Genomic DNA, 19,010 nt, shown 5'->3' with positions numbered 1-19,010 from the left:
TTATATTACCATCCTTAACATTCTTGTAATAAAGACCCAAGGATGCAATACCCCAAAGGATAGAACGTGACCGTATTTCTGACTCCACTGTCCGCGAAATACATTTAAATAGTTAGGTAGATACCTATAACATTATAGCCACTTGTTAGTACCTACATAAGATACTTAACCTGCTACCTCCTCATCGCCAGCCAACTCAAATAAAAACTCAGCTCATACTTCATGACCTCCTTTATTCATCATCCTCACTCTCGCTGGAGTCGCTGTCACTGCCCTCACTGCTGTCCCATTCTGAGTCGGAGCCGTACCACGCGGGCAGCCCGGGCTGAGCTACCACCGTCTTCCACTCTGACAACTTGTGCAGGTCTGCGGAGGGAAAAATGATGATATTGAGTGAGGAAAGATGTAGGTGTAGATGGATAAAGCTTGGGTGGGATGATCGAGGGAATGCTGAAGATCAAAGAATTATTTCACTGACAGGTATCTATAGAATCTACCGGAGCAAGGAACATAAGTACTTCTCTAACGAGGAGTACCGGAGCAACAGAATTTGATATTCTATCATTATATTCTGACATAACACAACACAGCGCCTCTAGTGGTCATTACGATGAAACAAATTGCAGAAGACTGAGAAAAACGTAGACCTGTGGGTCGGGTAGGATAAAACTTTAAAACTTACCCAGCGCATACAAATCGCTCAAATAGAAGTGCTTCTCATCCTGTTCCAGCAGCCCCCCGTACACGTAGAGCACGGACCTCTGCACGCACATCATGGCGGACATGCGGGGGGTGGGGCCGGCGCGCGGGGCGGGGGCGGGGGCGGGGGCGCCGGGGGCCGCGGCGGCGGGGGCGGGGGCGCCGCCGATCTTCATCGTGAACACCTCGTCTGTTACCACTGGAAGGGAGAGTGAGGGTTTGTTGTGGTGATGATGATGAAGGTTGAGGGGAGAGTTGGAATTTAGGGTTTTTTTTAATATACAGCATTACATTTTGTTTTTGCTATTGAATATATAAGACGACCGAATGGCGTAGTGGTTAGTGACCCTGACTACTGAGCCGATGGTCCCGGGTTCGATTCCCGGCTGGGGCAGATATTTGTTTAAACACAGATATTTGTTCTCAGGTCTTGGATGTGCCCGTAAAATGGCAATAGGCCCGCCCCCTATTACATTGGGACTAACATAACACTCTGGCGAAAAGTGGGTGCAGCAATACACCTCTGCCTACCCCGCAAGGGAGTACATTAGTACAAGGCGTGAGTGCGTGTGTGTGTATATAATTGCCAAGGAGCAGCACAAACATAACATTATGTAAATAAATGTATATTCAAATCATACAATACATCGGCTCACATAGTCAAGTGTCTACCAATTTCTATTGATGTCAGAAAATTTTATGTACCATTTGGTGACCACTAAATGCCATGTTTCAGTGAATCTACTACAACAACATTACTCCTTACCAACTGCAGGCTCTGGCTCAGGCTCCTTCTCATCCTGTGTCTCCTGGTCCGCCCTGGCCTGCCGGGCGCCGCCCAGCGTCACCGCGTGCCAGCGCGCCGCCTCCAGGTCCAGCATGAGCAGACTGTCGCTCAGCTCGCCGCGGAGCTCTTCTTCTGTCTCTTCTACGTCCTGGATTGGTACAAAGAGAGATAGACATACATATTATATGATTTGTTTGTGTGTTGTACACAAAAACAGGACACAATAATAGAATGGTTATTAACGAAGAGGTTATTACTGTAAGAATAAGGAGACGGGGGGTGCACGATAGGATGTTTGCCCAGCAGTCGACGATTGTGATGATGAAGAAAAGAGATGCTGTAGCTACAAACTACGTGAAATCACTTGCAAAGTTTAGGACAAAGTGAGAGACAGCAAACAGCATGCTTTGGGTAGACACGTCTATCGTCTGTGCTAAAAATGATAATATTATGAGAGATTGAAAGCTAAAAATACAGAGTCAGATATTGCACTCACAAGTATTCCACCGAAGACATATCCTCTGCCCGCCTGCACGTTAGCCGTCGCGGCTTGTCCAGCCCTGTGGAAATAAATATAAAAATTGCAAAAATACTCTCAGCCGAAATAGATATCGAAGTATTTTATACAAAATCAACATAACTACAATTTTATAGATTTTACTAGTCAATCGCATTTAAGCTAACGATTTCAGTGATGTAAACACAAAAGCATAAGCTCTTTATCATACTTACTAATATTCTAAAGGCGAAAGTTTGTGACTATGTGTGTGTTTGTTACTTCTTCACGTCAAAACCGCTGAACCGATTTTAAAGAAATTTTGTATGGAGTTAGCTGACACCCTGGTTAACCCTGTTAACACATAGGCTACTTTTTATCGCGGTATTCCCACGGGAAAACTTTTTAATATAATGATGTTTCTTCGTCATACCTGGCAGGAGGCGATAGTGGGCCGCCGGCGCCGAGCGCGCGCCACGTCCAGCCGCCGTTCTTGCAGACCAGGCGGAACATGTCCGTGTGCGTGTGCGTGTGCTCCGTGCGGCCCTCCTTCACGCGGGAGAACCCGCCGTATACTAGGAGCTGGAAGATAGGGGATTTGAGAATAAAGAAATAGAAAAGACAGAGCATGTCAAAACATAAAATGTACATTTAGAGGAAAAGAGTAATGTTGAGGACGAGGATGGTCAAAAATTAGTTATGTAGACCCACGTTTAATGTCGTGTCGTAAGAGATGAAATAACTAGCTTGTGAAACGGCGGTGGCGGCGGAAAACTCAATTTGTAGCAGGGAGAGTTACGGAATCTGTCAGATACTAACTAACGATACTCCATCGTTAAAATTACCTTAATCGTCCCCTAGTTACAGACTCAAAGAATAACACAACAAACTCACCGAATCCGGCCCAGCGGGCAGCATAATACACGCGGAGCGCGCGGCGGGGCCCCTACCACCAGTCTCCACCTTACTCCACGTGCGGGTGTCGAGGCAGAAGGCGTGCAGGTCGTCGTAGTAGCGGCACTCGCGCCCGTCGTCGCAGTAGCCGCCGAAGACGAAGAGTTTGTGCCCGAGTTGCACCATGCGGTGGCCGGAGCGCGGGGAGGGGCCGTTTGGTGCTGATACCTGGGGTTTGGGTGTTTGAACAGTGACTGGGCTAAATAAACTAAACTGGGCAAAAATTATGCTTTAGGCATTGTATATGACGGATCATAGTAGCAGTGGATAACAGAAATAAATTTAAGTTTTGTTGTTTGTTGGTTTCTTGCAGTGGATATTATTTGTATGATTTTATTACAAGATTTAAAAAAATAGAACAAATTTGGACTAATCACAATGTGCTATAGGAGTACCTTTTCCCATTTCTTCTCGGCTAAAGAGAAGCACCAGAGGTCCTTGTAGTGGTAGAACTGTGTTTCTGAAGGACTTGTGAACTCTCCGCCAAACACCCACAGCTCTCCTCTAAGGAAATACATTCATAATTAAATTAGACATATAATTTTATAGCTTATAGTGTTTTAATGTGTACTACTTGCCATTGCATGCAATAAAGTAATTTTAATATAAAAAAAAGAGCATAATTTTATTTAGAAGATTTCTCTTTTTCAAATAAATATTAAGTATAGTGTTATTAAATTGTTCATACTTATTAGCTGGAGTAGCAATGGCCTGGTGGGCCGATCTCGGAGGGGGTCCCCCCGGTGCCTTCACCTGCCTCCAAGTGTTTTTCTCAGGGTTGTAGAACAACAACTCATTGTAAACTAATGTCTGAAATGAAAAAAAAATAAGATTTACTAAATATGAAATGAAATTCAACCTAATATTATAAAAAAATATGAATGTGCCTTGAAGTTTACTACCATATTTATTCAAAAGCAAAAATATAAGTGATCTACATCGATTGTTTAGGAATTTAAAGATATTAATTTAATACCTACATTATTGCTACTTAACGAATAACTAATGGCTGGAAATAAATGTGTGTTACCTTCTGTCCATCATGATATTCACCTCCAAACAGAATCAGTTCATTCACTAGAGGATGTGGAGTGAGTGAGGCGTACGCGCGAGGACTGGGAGGTGCTGACAGGGTCTTCTCCGATGCAGCTGCCCTTTTAGCTTCCTCTTTCTCTATTTGAGCTATCACTTTAGCAATATCTTCCTGAAATAATTCATTTTTCTTTTATTTTCGGCATTTTAGACATACAGTATTGGAGGAGCAAGGGGGAAGTTTGAAGGAAGAAACTGACCTGGCAGGAACGGTTGTCCGGCTGATCAAATGCGTTTGACCTCTTCGAGTTTCCACCCGTTCTTCTCCAGGTTGATGTGCTGATGTACCGGTGCGCGGCGTAGAGCTACGTGTGTTGTAGTACGCGGCGGATTGTGCTTCTATCGCGGATTGAGTGACGGGAGCGTAAGGTGCGTCGACCGACTCGAATCGCGGCGGTGGTAGAAGTGGACGAGGGTCAGTCGTTGAGGTGGCAGATGACAGCTAGTGTTCATCTACCTGCAGTTTCCATTAGGATAGGGAAGGTGGGAAGGAGTTACAAGCATCTGTGTACCTGTCTGTCAGCTGTTTGTGTGTGTACCCACGAAGTTCCTTGACCCTATGCCCATGGCCCCAACATAAACCGCCCCCCAAAGAGCGTCTAGGCTCTTTAACGAGAAAGTAAAACCAAATTTGAAAAAGAACATATAAGAAAGATGATTTTCCGAGGTGATTTTCCGCATGAAAAAAAACAAAAAATAAAGTAATACCTACCTAAAAGTTATAAAACTAAATTACCTACCTAGTAAACCTAACAGGGCGGCTGGGGTGGGACCCACAAGCCAGCCTAATCCCGCAAGGTGGGAAGTGGACACAGCTTAGCCATCGAACGCAGGCATGTGCCAGAGCCCGTCTTGAGTTTGACAACCCGCACGACCCCGTCGGGTCCAGGGTGCAGCTCGAGCACTCGCCCCTTGCGCCATTGTAGAGGTGGCAAGTGGTCCTCCTTAATCAAAACTAAGTCTCCCAACTGAAGGTTGGGGAGATCTTTGGTCCACTTGCCACGCTGCTGCAGAGTGTGCAAGTACTCCAGCTGCCACCTGCGCCACACGTGCTGAGCAATCTGCTGCACAAGCTGCCATCGCTTCAAGCGTGGCATTGGGATATCCTCGAAGCAGGGCTCGGGTGGCGCCACCAACGGTTGACCGATCAAAAAGTGCCCGGGGGTGAGCGCCTCCAAATCATTTGGGTCATTCGACAGAGCACACAACGGCCTCGAGTTAAGCACCGCCTCTACCCGACAGAACACGGTCATCAGCTCCTCCAAAGTGAGAATCCTATCCCCGATGGTTCGTTTCAGCAGCTGCTTCGCGGACTTCACTGCGGACTCCCATAACCCCCCCATGTGCGGACTATACGGTGGATTCATGTGCCACCTGACACCCTGACCAACCAGAGCAGCGTCTATGTCACTCTGCTGGCTCCGTAAGAAGGTTTCTACCTCCGATAGATGACGCCTAGCCCCCTGAAAGTTCTTCCCACAATCGGAATGGACATCCGACGCCATTCCCCTTCGCGACACAAACCGATGGAATGCTGCCAAGAACGCCTCGGTAGTGAGATCTGTGGTGACCTCTAAATGCATCGCCTTAGTGGCGAAGCAAACGAAGACACACAGATATGCCTTGTGGGACTTCGCATTTCGCAAAGTGGAGGCCTTTACTAGGAAAGGCCCCGCGAAATCAATGCCGACCTTCAGGAAGGGACGAATTTGGCCTACACGGTTGGGAGGTAAGTCACCCATGAGCGGCTGCAAAGGTCTAGCCTTCAGGCGGTGACACCGGTGACACATATGTATTCGGTGTCGAACCACACGACGCGCTGAAGGGATCCAGAACCTTTGGCTCAGCACCGAAATCAAGCATGCAGGTCCGGCGTGCATGTGAGTGACGTGGTGGTAGTCGACGATCAGATCGGTCAGACAATGCTTCGAAGGCAAAAGGATGGGATGCTTTGCAGAGAATGGCAAGCCGGAGTGCCGAAGACGTCCACCTACACGAAGAAGACCCTCTGAATCCAAAAATGGACTGAGCTGAGTCAGTCGCTTGAGGGGTTTCTTCTCGCGCAGGGCTGTGATCTCCTCAGAGAAGGAAGTCATCTGCACCAACCTAATCATTCTCAGCAAGGCACCATCAAGCTCCGAAACCGTCAATGGTTCCGGTACGACCAACGGGTCATGTTTGGTCGGATGATTGCGACTTCGAACATTGCGGATGAATCGCAAAACCCAAGCCATTGTTCGCTTGGTTCTTGATAGAGAGCTGTAGCGACCGACAATGAAAGAAGGGTCTACAGCTACTACCTCTTCCTCGCTCGCAATGGTTCCAGTATGCACTTGGGCACTGGACGAGTTCACCGCAATGTTCTCCGGCCAAGTGGAAGGGTCGTCCCGTAACCAAGACGGGGACCACCATAAATCATGCCCGACAATTTCGTCGGGTCGAAGACCTCTACTGGCGCAATCAGCAGGGTTGAGCGCTGATGGAACGTGTCGCCACTCAGTTGAAGGAACAAGACCCTGAATCTGGGAGACCCGATTTCCTTCAAAGACCCCTAACTTATGCGGTGGAGTGTGAATCCAGGCCAAAGCGATGCTGGAGTCACACCACGCAATTGAGTGGTCGACGATCATCTTACTCTGCAACACCGTTAAAACATGATGCATCATGCGAGCCAATAGGAAGGCTCCTGATAACTCGAGGCGCGGTATGGTCATCTTCTGCTTGATGGGTGCCACACGGGACTTGCCCATGAGAAGATGCACCGTCGCCTCACCTGACGCGTCTAGCACGCGTAAATAGAGTACGGCTGAGTACCCAGATTCCGAGGCATCGCTGAAACCCATCAACTCACGGGTTTGAGGTTGATCAGACGATACAAATCTTGTAATCCGGGGCAGCCGTAAATTGACGAAGCCCTCTGCGAAGGAAGCCCACTCAGTAGTGAGTTCTTCGGGCAGAGGTTCATCCCAACCTAAATTGTGTGACCAAAGACCTTGTAAGAAGGCCTTGGCCTTGAAGGTCACAGGAGTTAAGTAACCACAGGGATCGTAGATACGAGCAACATTCGACATAATCTCCCGCTTACTTCTGCATCTCCCGAAGGGTGAAACATGGTAGACGAAGCTGTCCGAGTCCGAATTCCATTCGATCCCCAAGATCTTGAAGATGTTGTCCCCTGATTCCTCGAATCGAAAGGGACACTCCAAATGATCGCTAGGATAGCCATTGAGGACCTCATCACGGTTGCTGGCCCACTTCCGAACAGTGAAACCCCCTTGTGACAACACATCGACCACCTGCTGTTGCAACAGCTTCGCTTCCTCAATGGATCCGCAACCACTGACCACATCATCAACGAAGGTGTCTTCCCGAAGGATACGGGCAACCTCTGGACACTTGACCTCGTTGATGTTGGCTAACTCGTGCAAGACGCGGATCGCTTGATAAGCCGAGCTGGATACGCCATAGGTGACGGTTGTCAGCTCAAACTCCCGGAGGGGCTGGTCCGGTGACTCGCGCCAAAAGATGGTCTGGTACCGACAATCGTCGTCGTGCATGCGCACATTCCGGTACATCTGCTTTATGTCGCAAGTGAACACGACTGCGTATGTGCGAAAGCGCAATATGACGTCCGAAATGTGCTGTTGCAGCTTGGGACCAGGCATCAAAATTTGATTCAGCGAAACACCGGTGGAGCTGGGATGAGACGCATCGAAGACCGCCCTAAGTTTGGTGGTGCTGCTGCTCTCCTTGAGAACCCCGTGATGAGGTATGTAGTACCTTTCGTTACAGCTAGGCGTGGACACAGGCCGCATATGGCCAGTTTCAAGGTAGTCGGCCATGAATGCGCTGTAGAGCTGGTGAAGCCTGGCGTCTCTCTGTAGCTTGCGCTCTAAGTTAAAGAACCTTTTCAAGGCGTATGTACGGGTATCGCCCAGAGGCATGTGGGTGGATTTGAAGGGAAGTCGCACAATAAACCGTCCCGTCTCGTCCCGAGTGTGTGTCTCCACAAAATGCCTTTCACAAAGAATGTTCTCTGGATCTTGCACGGCGGTGGCTGGAACCTCCTCTACCTCCCAGAACTTGGACAAGGTAGAGTCCAGCTCGTCGGTCGTGCAAGACAGAGACATGAGACTACACACTTGAGAGTTGACTGGCGCTTGCCCCATCAAAATCCACCCAAACACAGATTCATGCGCTGTGGGAAACCCTTCACCCAACTGGTAAGAACCGCCCTTGAACACCTGACTATACAGGTCCACGCCTATGAGGACATCGATGGGACCCGGGGTGGACAGCCTGTCATCTGCAAGCATAAGATGTTGGCACCGCTCCATGACACGTGGAGATACAGAAGCAGTAGGGAGATTACCCGTGATGCGCTTTAAAACTACAGCTGTGGTTACCAACCCAGGAGCTGACCGATCATGACGGGATGTCACTCGGATCTCAATGCTGCCATTGGTCCGCTGAGCAGATGAACCTCCCAAACCATACAAACTGCCAGATGAACTGCGGGGAAGCCGCAGCTTCTGGGCCAAATTCTCCGTAACAATTGATACCTGAGATCCGCTGTCCAACAAGGCTCTCACTATATGTACGTGACCATTACAGTCAAGTACTCCGACCATCGCTGTTCCCAGCAGCATGGTGCTCTGCACCCTACCGTCAGAGACCGTCGCGTTGAGGGATGCAGCCGAGTGCCCAGACACTGCAGGTAGACTTTCGGAGGGCACTACCATAGATGATGATGATGTGGAAGCTATCGGAGGCGATGATGATGATGACTGTGATGGAGACGTTGAAGATGAAGATGATGGTGCAAGATGCAATTTGGTATGGTGGCGACCATTGCACACTGAGCACCTACTTTTTGATGTGCATCTATTTGCAGAGTGAGAGCGCAGACAATTGTAACATAGGCGCTGCTGTGTGACTACCTCCTTACGTTGGCTAGTTGTCATGGCGTTGAATGTGTCGCAGTTATAAATACTATGGCTACCCCTACAGAGCACACATGAAATGTCCATAGCGGCAAGACTTGTTCTGGTTTGTGAAGTCCCCGGAGTCCCCTGGTTGCTTGAACCCCTGGAGCCACCAACAGCCTCCAACACCCTAAGCTGGTTCTCCAAGAAGGCAAGCAAGCAGGAGAATGTGGGTATGGTGCTAGAAGAACCATCGAGGCTAAGCTCAAACCTACTTCTAAGGTCTTGGGTAAGTTTCCTAAGGATGATATGGAGTAATAAGAAGCTCCAGGACTTCACATCAAAGCCTAAAGCACCGAGAGCCATACTGTTCTCCTTAATAACATTAACAAATTTGCGGAGGTTGACTGCTGAACCCTGTCCCAATGATGTGGACAGTATGGCTTCTAGGTGCTTATCAGCTATAAGCCTCTTATTTTCATAGCGCTCCTTGAGAAGCTGATAAGCAATACTATAGTTTCCGTCGGACAACTGCAGGTGCTTAACTAAGGCGAGAGGTTCCCTATCCAATGCGCCGACCAAGTAATGCATTTTCTGTACACTGGACAGACCCTCATTGTTGTGGATGAGGCTATCGAACAACCCTATGAAGTTGGGCCACTCGGTGTAGACACCCGAGAAACTCGGTAGATTTATTTTGGGTAGTTGAAATTGAGTTGATCTCGGCTCCACCCGAGTACCGCTGCTAGTCGATAAAAATCCCTCTGCTATCACTTTCACGGAATAGACCATCTCGCAGAATTTTATATAATTGTGGTCAGCCTGTTCTAGCGCGGACTCCTCAACCGACAGACCCTTCAGGCTCGTGTAGGCGTCCCGATATAGGTCACGCATCTCTTTTAAGTCCTCAAAACGGACTCTGAACATTGAAACGCTAGCTGGGTCCGATTTTCCCTGCAAACTACAAGCTAGCTTGTAGATCCCAGCTAGGTACTGCTCTGCAGCCTCCAGCTGGGCCATACACACTTTGGTGGGGTCGGCTGAGGAACCCTTAACCATTTTGCCTTCTGATTTGCTCATTATTGTTTGTTAATTATTTACGTCTAATAAAATAACCTAAAAACAGTCCCAGATATTTAAAAGTTACGTGTCAAAAATAAAACGAAAGTTGGTCTGTGAACCTAATTCTCAGAATACGGTAGGGTACTAGTGATGGGAACTCGACTAACCGATTTATGCCGATTGACCATAGACACCAAGAGAACAGAACAACGTGACGTAACGATGACACGTACAAAACAGCTGACTGAAGACTTCAGTTTCAGTTGTGAAGTTTAGACAGATGGTTATAAATAAACCGGGATGGACTGAAAATAGGGAATCCGGTTTACGAAGGACCATGAAATGGAGGAGCAAGGGGGAAGTTTGAAGGAAGAAACTGACCTGGCAGGAACGGTTGTCCGGCTGATCAAATGCGTTTGACCTCTTCGAGTTTCCACCCGTTCTTCTCCAGGTTGATGTGCTGATGTACCGGTGCGCGGCGTAGAGCTACGTGTGTTGTAGTACGCGGCGGATTGTGCTTCTATCGCGGATTGAGTGACGGGAGCGTAAGGTGCGTCGACCGACTCGAATCGCGGCGGTGGTAGAAGTGGACGAGGGTCAGTCGTTGAGGTGGCAGATGACAGCTAGTGTTCATCTACCTGCAGTTTCCATTAGGATAGGGAAGGTGGGAAGGAGTTACAAGCATCTGTGTACCTGTCTGTCAGCTGTTTGTGTGTGTACCCACGAAGTTCCTTGACCCTATGCCCATGGCCCCAACAAGTATAAATAAGTCTTGCAGTTTATATTAGTCAGATAGGTATAGCACCACATTTGCTAACAGTTATTAAAATCTATATATTGGAAAGCATGGTTTTAAAATTATTGTTTACTAATTTTCTAACCTCTCCCAAGTTTGCTAACTCCTTTTTTAGCTTGTTAGCCAGCTTCTTATCGGTTTTTGCAGCTGTTTTAACAGCGCCACTAACTTTGTTTTTATTCTTCTTCTTACCCATGTTTGAAACTTAGAAATAACAACAAAAACAACTTATTTTAAATGTTTCCTTCGTTTCGTACAGTGTTTTTGTCCACCCCACAATCACACAAAAGCTGTCATCTGCACTGCAAATATTACTAAATATGATCTGTGGTGTATTTTGACATTTGTCAAGCAAGAGATTGTCTTCATGACTTCATGTCTTGTTATTGTCAGTGTCAGAATCGTTGTCATTGTCAGTCTGTCATAGTCATAATTTAAGTTTTCAGTTGTTGCCATAGAGAAAAAATAAACAATTCTGAAAAGAGTGGCATCTCGAGGAGTTTTTTGTCATACTCTATACGTCATACTGAACAGCGCCACGCCATCTCTTTATATTTCTCAGCCTCATTGTACATACATACAGGGTGCCCTGTTGGGACACCCTGTATATATATAGATATTGTTATCACAAGTTAATAGCCGGATCTCCACCAAACGATCCAATGTGATCCGATCGCCCGATCCAAGAAGTTTAGTATGTAAGAATTCTTGGATCGCGCGATCGGATCGCGTTGGATCGTCTGGTGGAGATCCGGCTATTAACTTCAATCTATAAAGATATAAGACATATTTGCCTTAACGTAGTTACACACAACAGTTATTACATTTATTAGCTAAATGTAAGTTCAATCTATTTATGTACCTACCTACATGCAACAATAAATAAAAAACAAATTATTATATAATTCTTTATTACCTCGCATATAACAATGTTTCAGTTCAGTTTTGTTCATGTCACTTGTAAAATAATATGCGAGTGGGTGTGTGTATTCCTTTTTTATTCCTTTCACCATGAAAACCACTTCATGTTTTGCTAGTTTATGTTTCCCAAGAGAAGCAAATCTTGTCACTTGTGGTGATAAAGTCATTTCGTCCAATAGTGCATCATTTATCCTCGCGAGGCAAATCTTTGACGACATTTATCAGTTTGGTACACATAGTATTTTAATCTTCAGCGGATATGAAGATGTCGATCGCTCTTTGCCAGTGCCGTGGAACCACATGGAACCTGGATCCATATGGAATCTGTCAGGTCACAAGAATTTCATAAAAACACTTTTTGCGGATAAAGATGCTTTTTCTTAACACACCATGTTTATTTTTATTTGTACATAGGTATATAAAATTTATAAATAACGATAAGTATACCGAGAGTATAGGCTTTTATTACAAAAATGTTATTTGCGAGACATTGTAAGACAACTGAACTGACACTGACACGCAATTTCTTCATAATAGCCATAGATCATGACAATGTTGACATTCAAATACTACTTATCTATGTGTCTTGTTATTGTTCTATGGTCTTGTTAATAACGCCATCTTACATCTTTTTTGGTAATAAGAGTAATATAAAGAGATGCCGCTACCTTCTACTAAAAGTTCAGCCATTAAGGCAGTGACCCCCCCCTGGTTGTTGCCAAAAAATTGTAGAGAAAGCGATTTCTACTAAAGATTTAGAGTTTTTTCATCATTTCCTCAGTGTTTTGTTCAAAAATGTTTCCTATTTCATAATAGCAGTAACTGAAAGTGACTCACTGATTACTATAACCTAACAACTTTCCTCTGTTCTCTCAACATATCATCCAAAAAAACAGAGATGAGTGTCCCAGGTCCTTCGGTACGTATTCATTGTAATGTAACGATTAAATTCTACATATTTTAAACAATACATGGTAGAACCAGGTAGCCATGTAGCTATGCTTTATTTATCTTTCCTATCTTTTCTATTTCAGGCTTCAGCAGGGGCGCAGGAGTTCAAAATCCGCGTTCCAAAGAATGTGAAGAAGAAGTACCACGTCATGAGGTTCAATGCCACGCTGAATGTGGACTTTGCAAAATGGACACATGTAAAAATGGAGAGAGAAAACAACATTAAAGAATTCAAGGGAATTGATGAGGATATGCCAAAGTAAGATATAAAACAATTCAAGTTAAGTATATATTAGAATAATACCTGTTGATAATAAGTAACCTTAGAAGAAGACAGATGGTAGGCCTTCCCCTAAAAGAAAACATAATGATATGATGTATCATGGGATGGGGACACCTTATGGTGTTGTCTATCTGTTCACAATGGTCACATAGCTCTGAAACTACTATATTCAAATTCTTCATTTCATTGTTAGATTGAGATAATTAAAGACATGTCTTTTCAAAATTAATCAATTATTAGCTCATTGGCCATGGCAATTCGTCATTTTGGTTGGGTTGTCTAAATCATCCTTAGTAATCCACTCTGTCAGTTATGTCCCACACAAAAATAATCAACTAAATAATGTTCCACTATTAGTGTCCTTAGCTGAAAAAACATGATGATGATAATAAATCTTCACTGCTGCGTATAGGCCATTCCCAAGAAGCTATACAACACTGGGCCTTCATCATCCATGTTATAGGTCCAGTGGACCTGACAGTATCATTTTCTAATTGCGGTGTCCCTCAAGAACTAAGATAAAATATTATTTAGAAAATACATAACAAAAAAATATGCTTCTATTAGAATGACTGGAGTTGGAGTCATTCTACTGTAATTTTTTTTGCAATATGTTACAAAAAAAATATCTTTGTTTTTGTTTAGATTTGGAGCTGGTTCCGAGTACGGGCGTGACGTGCGCGAGGAGGCTCGACGCAAAAAGTTTGGCATCATCGCACGCAAGTACAAGCCAGAGGACCAACCATGGATCCTCAAAGTTGGAGGAAAGACTGGGAAAAAGTATGAAATAATTTATCCATCCTTTTCTTTCTTCACATGAAAACAACACACACATTAAACAGATGTTTACTACTGTAAAATAACTTAAAAGGCTTCTGTTAAACATGCCTTTAAACCTGGTTTAAGCTTATTTTTTGGTAATACAGTTAATAATGTGCCTCGTTGTGACTGCCCATTAATAAACTTATGATTTATGTTAGATAATGCAAAAGCAACAAAACACAACTTGCAAGTTCCTTGTTCTTTTTATTTTTAGGCTGACGTTTCAGATTCAAGGGTATCAGGGAGGGGGGCGTCTCGGAGAACGCGGCGTACTACGTGTTCACGCACGCGGCCGACGGCGCCATCGACGCCTACCCCTTGCAGGAGTGGTATGTACACTTTTTTATATAATTTTAAATTTTATCTTAATCCTGATTCAAATAGGCTGTATAGAGCTTGGCCATCTTTTGCTGGCCAAGGTCCGTCTGCGTGTTTGTCTATGGCTATCTGGTTCCAATACTTATATTTTATGTAGATGGAGATATCAAAGCTGTTTTTTTATTGAAGTGGTTTTTATTAAGAGTTACCCTGGATTGAGTGCTTTGAATTGAATTGAATTTTAATATTTTCAGGTACAATTTCCAACCTATTCAAAGATACAAAGCTTTGTCGGCCGAAGAGGCTGAGCAGGAGTTTGGAAGGTGAGTCATTCTAGTCACTCATATTAATACCTACTGATAATGCACCATAACAATATAAGATGTGTGCTTGCACATACTTCTATCGCCCACTGTTGGGTATAGGCCTCCTTATTTGTACGCCAATTCTTCCGGTCCTGTACCGCTCTGGTCCACGGCTTCCCTGCAACCTTGCAGATGTCATCGGACCATCTAGCAGGTGGTCTGCCAACAGCTGTTCGTCCGTCTCTAGGCCACCAATCTGTTACCGCCTTTGTCCACCTTCCGTCCTCTAGACGAGCCAAGTGTCCCGCCCACTCTCATTTCATTTTGATTACTATTGACTTGTTATTGTTATTGCAGACGCAACAAGGTGATAAACTACTTCTCGCTGATGTTCCGCAAGCGCATGCGCGGCGACGACGCGGCCGACGACGGCGACGACCCCGACGAGAAGAAGACCAAGGGGAAGGCCAAGAAAGGTGAGAGGGGAGGGGGTGAGGGGGAGGGAACTATAGGACAACTATATAATATGGTCACCGCACTCTTTTTCTGGTTCGCGAGCTCGCGTTCCACAGATTGACAGAAGAAAAAGAGGCGATCCCTTCACGTTACGTGCGGTGACTATTAGGCGTTTTTCCATTAGTCGGCACCGGCCCGGCACCAGCAAAAGTGTATAAAGATGGTAGGTATACCTTTATTTTCCACTTACCTAATAGCGGCGCCGGCTGGGCTTACATAGTCATTTTTAGTAACCGGTGCCGGCTAATGGAAATGCTCTTATCGATGACGCTTAAACCACAATGGTATTAGGACGTGTAGACGTAAGAAGATGGATACGAACACCTTTGTAACACCGAGCGCGGATTGGTTGCATTTTTTATGGTAATACAATAGTATGACTTCGTGTTGGCTAACTAGAGGTCCAGGGACCTTAGCCATACGAGCGAGCCCTCTATCTACTCAACTATCAAAGTATTTTTAAAGCTTACAGATTTTGTTCAATAATCACAATTTGTGTGTAGACTTGAAGATCTCTGACATGGACGAGTGGATCGACTCGGACGACGACTCGTCGGACTCCGACGCCGAGAAGGAGAAGGACAACGACAGCGACTCCGGGGCCAAGAAGAAGAAGGACCAGAAGAAGAAGGGTACATTGTTTTATTTTTTATCACTATCATCATCATCAGCCTACGTCAACGTGTGATTTTATTATTATCAGCCAACAATAGATAAATGTAGATAGAAAGCGGTTTAGCCCTTTTCAGGGGGCGGCTGAAATATAGCCACCTTATTTGGAACTTTGTGTCATGCAGTTAAGGTCGAAATATTTAAACTTTTTTGCCTTATAAAGGGTTAGTCTACATGCTTAAGATGACTGCTGATGATGATCTTGAATATCAATACACTCTATCCTCGGCCTTTATCCTATGTAATGTACACATAAAATACATATGAAAGAAAGAGATAAAGTTATTAAAAATATAATTTGTTTTATTACTTTTTTTTTCATTTTATATTTAGGTTTCAAAGAGTGAGCGAGAAATAACAAGATATTTGTGTGGATATTTCAACCTGAAATTGAATACTATCGTAGTTTTTGACTCTACATTTGATTTACAATTTCCAGCCGCGATCAAAAACAAGAAGAAGAAGAAGGTCTCAGACGAGGCGTTCGAGGAGAGCGACGACGGTGACGAGGAGGGCCGCGAGCGAGACTACATCTCCGACTCCTCCGAGAGGTAATGTGCACCGTATTGCATGAGGAATAAGAGGATTTTAGCATGACGAGAGATCGAATCCGTGTCCATCGGGATAGCAGTCAGGGACGTCAGACTTATAACTGTGGCATGCGGTCCGGCCGATATACATCGTTTTGCCTTAGTAATAAGTCTCTTTTTTAGAAAGATTAAATAATAATCCATAAGTACCTACTTATTTTTAAAAATACTATTTATCTCAAGGTACTTGTAATTTTTAAATACTATTTATCTTCATAGTAACGTTATTGTTTATTTCAGTGAATCGGACCACGAGAACAAGGCGAATAAGGAGTTAAAAGGAGTGTCCGAAGAAGATGCACTCAGGTTAGTCACGCTACAGTTTTTATTGTTTGTTTTTATGTTTTAGTTGAATCATCAATAAATGTCAGGCACATATGGTTATTATAACAATCATCAGAACAAAACTACCATTCGCTATTCATTGGCGTTCGCCCGACAACTCAATCACATAAAGTTTCAAACGACTAATCACCCCTCACTCCTCCACAGAAAACTCCTCACTTCAGACGAGGACTCGGAGTCGGAGAAGGAGGAGAAGGCGTCGTCGGAGGCCGAGGAGGAGCCCACGGAGGAGGGCAAGGAGCGCGCCTCCAAGCTCACCAAGAAGAAGAAGAGCAAGGACCAGCCCAAGAAAGGTACTTTTTTTATGTTTTAGGGCCGACGCGAGGTTAAACTTGCTTGTTTATAGGCTGACAATCGTCAGGTAAGATTCCCCCCTCTTTTTCAAGGTGTAATATTATCAGGTCGTTTCGTGTAGTAGGTAATTAATGTTATCAGTGAACTTGCCAAAACCACATGTGTTCTACAAAACAGCTCGCTGGAGCAACTACTATATTGTTGGTTAGGTCATATTTTAGTATCAAGCTCTCGCCTATAAGCCGCTTTTTAGCTTATGCCATAAAAGGAGCGCCACAAAACACTGTCCCCGGCTTTCTTTATCCAACCACTACTCTCTACCAGCGGCCGCTACACGGGTTCGTTATCAACGCCGATAATCGCGTATTTATGGCGCGATACAGTGATGTTTATCTACGTCGATATGGAACCAATGTAGCGCCAGCAGGGGTACAGCACGCTAGAGGGCGTCCCACGCTCTAGACCAGGCACTGATCTGTGTGTTTGTTGCAGAGTCGTCGAGCGACTTCAGCTCGGACTCGGACACGGACCCAGAGAGCGGCGGCAAGAAGCCCAAGAAGAGCAAGCAGGACAAGAACGCTGCAGGCACTTCCGGTGAGTACCTAACTATAGGTACATATATTACAATTGCAAATGTTTGCAGGATGGCCAAATACAGTTGGTAGGTATTATTAAAAGATACAGAGCTTTTTATGTTTTCTATACGAACTCAAATTTAATATTAATCCTTTAAACGCAATATAAAAATATGCAATATGCAGATAAATACTTCAGCTCATCATACTGTTAATGCATTCGTATCTATTCTATTCTATTCAAACCTTATTTTTATGAATACAAATTTTGTTGGACACGTCGCTATGCTCAGGCGTTAAAAACATCGGGGACTAAATAACGTTTCATCCCTTGTTCAACAATGTGTAATTTATCTATGTGTTCCACCCAGCGGGCAGCGCGGGCGGGTCGCGCGCGGGGTCGCCGGCGCCGCCGTCCAACGCCGCCGCCGCCGTGGCCGCCGCCGCCGCCGCCAACAGCCACGGACCGCCGGCTAAGAGGCATAAGCTTGACCCCTCTTATAGGTATGTATCTCAACTTACAGTATGTAACTATAGAGTTAGATTGGCTGGAAGTATTTTTGAATACTGCACAGTGCACATTATTCCCAAAAGTTATTTAAAATCAAACATTTTTATTCCACGTAAAATACACCACGTTAAATACATTCTTGACGAAAGTCAACTAAAAAACTACTCCCCATTCGGAAAGAAAAGGGGCTCTTCACAGACATATATGACTGTCTGGGCTATTATAACAGAAGAACGGGAAAAGAAACTCCTGAGCCATCTCTATAAATATAGAACTTAAAATTATGTACAATGGTGTGTGTCTGTGTAAACTTATTTAAAAAAATACATACTTAAATTTTCGATGTCGGTTAAAAATAGGATATTGGAATGTGAATTGAATGATACTGAAATGGATTGGATTACAAACTATTGATGAGTTTCTCCTGGTACAGATTTAAAATTGTATTTACCATCGCAACTATCTTCATCTATGCTATACGTGTACGGCAGATATGGAATAGGCACTTATGGCTATATGCTCACAACCTAATTAACTCCTAACCCCCATTCGCAGTGAATGCGGCGTGACAGAAGAGGCGGTGCGGCGCTACCTGGCACGCAAGCCGATGACCACCACGGAGCTGCTGACCAAGTTCAAGTCCAAGCGCACGGGAGTCAGCAGCGAGCGCCTGGTCGAGACCATGACCCAGATCCTCAAGAGAATCAACCCCCACAAGCAGAACATTAACGGGAAAATGTATCTTAGTATAAAGCACTGAGGTGTTTTGTAAGGTTAAGGGCTTGTACACAAAACTGCGACGGTTTTGACTGTTTTCAGGGCAAATGCTTGATTACTGTCGCAGTTTTGTGTACAAGTCCTATGTGCAGATAGTGGAATTAAAGTTGTAAGTTAATTAATTATAATGAATTATTTTGTTGTTTTATTTGTGCCTACGTCAGATAGAATAAGGGCCAGTTTTTTTTATCCGTAGTTTACTCAACCATTGGTAAAAAACGCAACCATTAGTTAAAAATTATATGCAGCTGAAACGTAACTTTACTAATAGCTAAAGTTGACTACGGATCAAAAAACTCGGCCTTACTGTTATTGAAAT

The 19,010-nt window shown here is 44.7% G+C and overlaps 2 protein-coding genes across 2 annotated transcripts; one reads left to right on the top strand and one right to left on the bottom strand.

Annotated features, from left to right (window-relative positions):
• Window positions 1-216: 216 nt before the first annotated feature.
• Window positions 217-11,110, bottom strand: LOC119691217 (kelch domain-containing protein 4). Its single transcript, XM_038108107.2, has 10 exons — window positions 10,897-11,110; window positions 3,967-4,140; window positions 3,625-3,746; window positions 3,332-3,440; window positions 2,877-3,104; window positions 2,416-2,564; window positions 1,983-2,046; window positions 1,466-1,634; window positions 683-898; window positions 217-366 (listed from the first exon to the last, which is right to left on the bottom strand). Exons 1-10 carry the CDS (start codon window positions 11,005-11,007, stop codon window positions 233-235), a joined length of 1,476 nt encoding a protein of 491 aa, XP_037964035.2. The 5' UTR covers window positions 11,008-11,110; the 3' UTR covers window positions 217-232.
• A 1,337-nt stretch (window positions 11,111-12,447) lies between these two features.
• Window positions 12,448-18,826, top strand: LOC105397752 (general transcription factor IIF subunit 1). The gene is made up of 13 exons (XM_048625770.1): window positions 12,448-12,651; window positions 12,767-12,942; window positions 13,612-13,746; window positions 14,016-14,117; window positions 14,361-14,429; window positions 14,769-14,887; window positions 15,431-15,559; window positions 16,039-16,150; window positions 16,430-16,495; window positions 16,682-16,827; window positions 17,321-17,422; window positions 17,775-17,907; window positions 18,470-18,826. Exons 1-13 carry the CDS (start codon window positions 12,631-12,633, stop codon window positions 18,672-18,674), a joined length of 1,515 nt encoding a protein of 504 aa, XP_048481727.1. The 5' UTR covers window positions 12,448-12,630; the 3' UTR covers window positions 18,675-18,826.
• Window positions 18,827-19,010: the final 184 nt, after the last annotated feature.

The sequence above is a fragment of the Plutella xylostella genome, chromosome 15 (genome assembly GCF_932276165.1).
Source record: "Plutella xylostella chromosome 15, ilPluXylo3.1, whole genome shotgun sequence".
Taxonomy (NCBI): domain Eukaryota; kingdom Metazoa; phylum Arthropoda; class Insecta; order Lepidoptera; family Plutellidae; genus Plutella; species Plutella xylostella.
The sequence above is the reverse complement of the archived record's forward strand: the minus strand, read 5'-3'. Positions and strand labels throughout refer to the sequence as shown.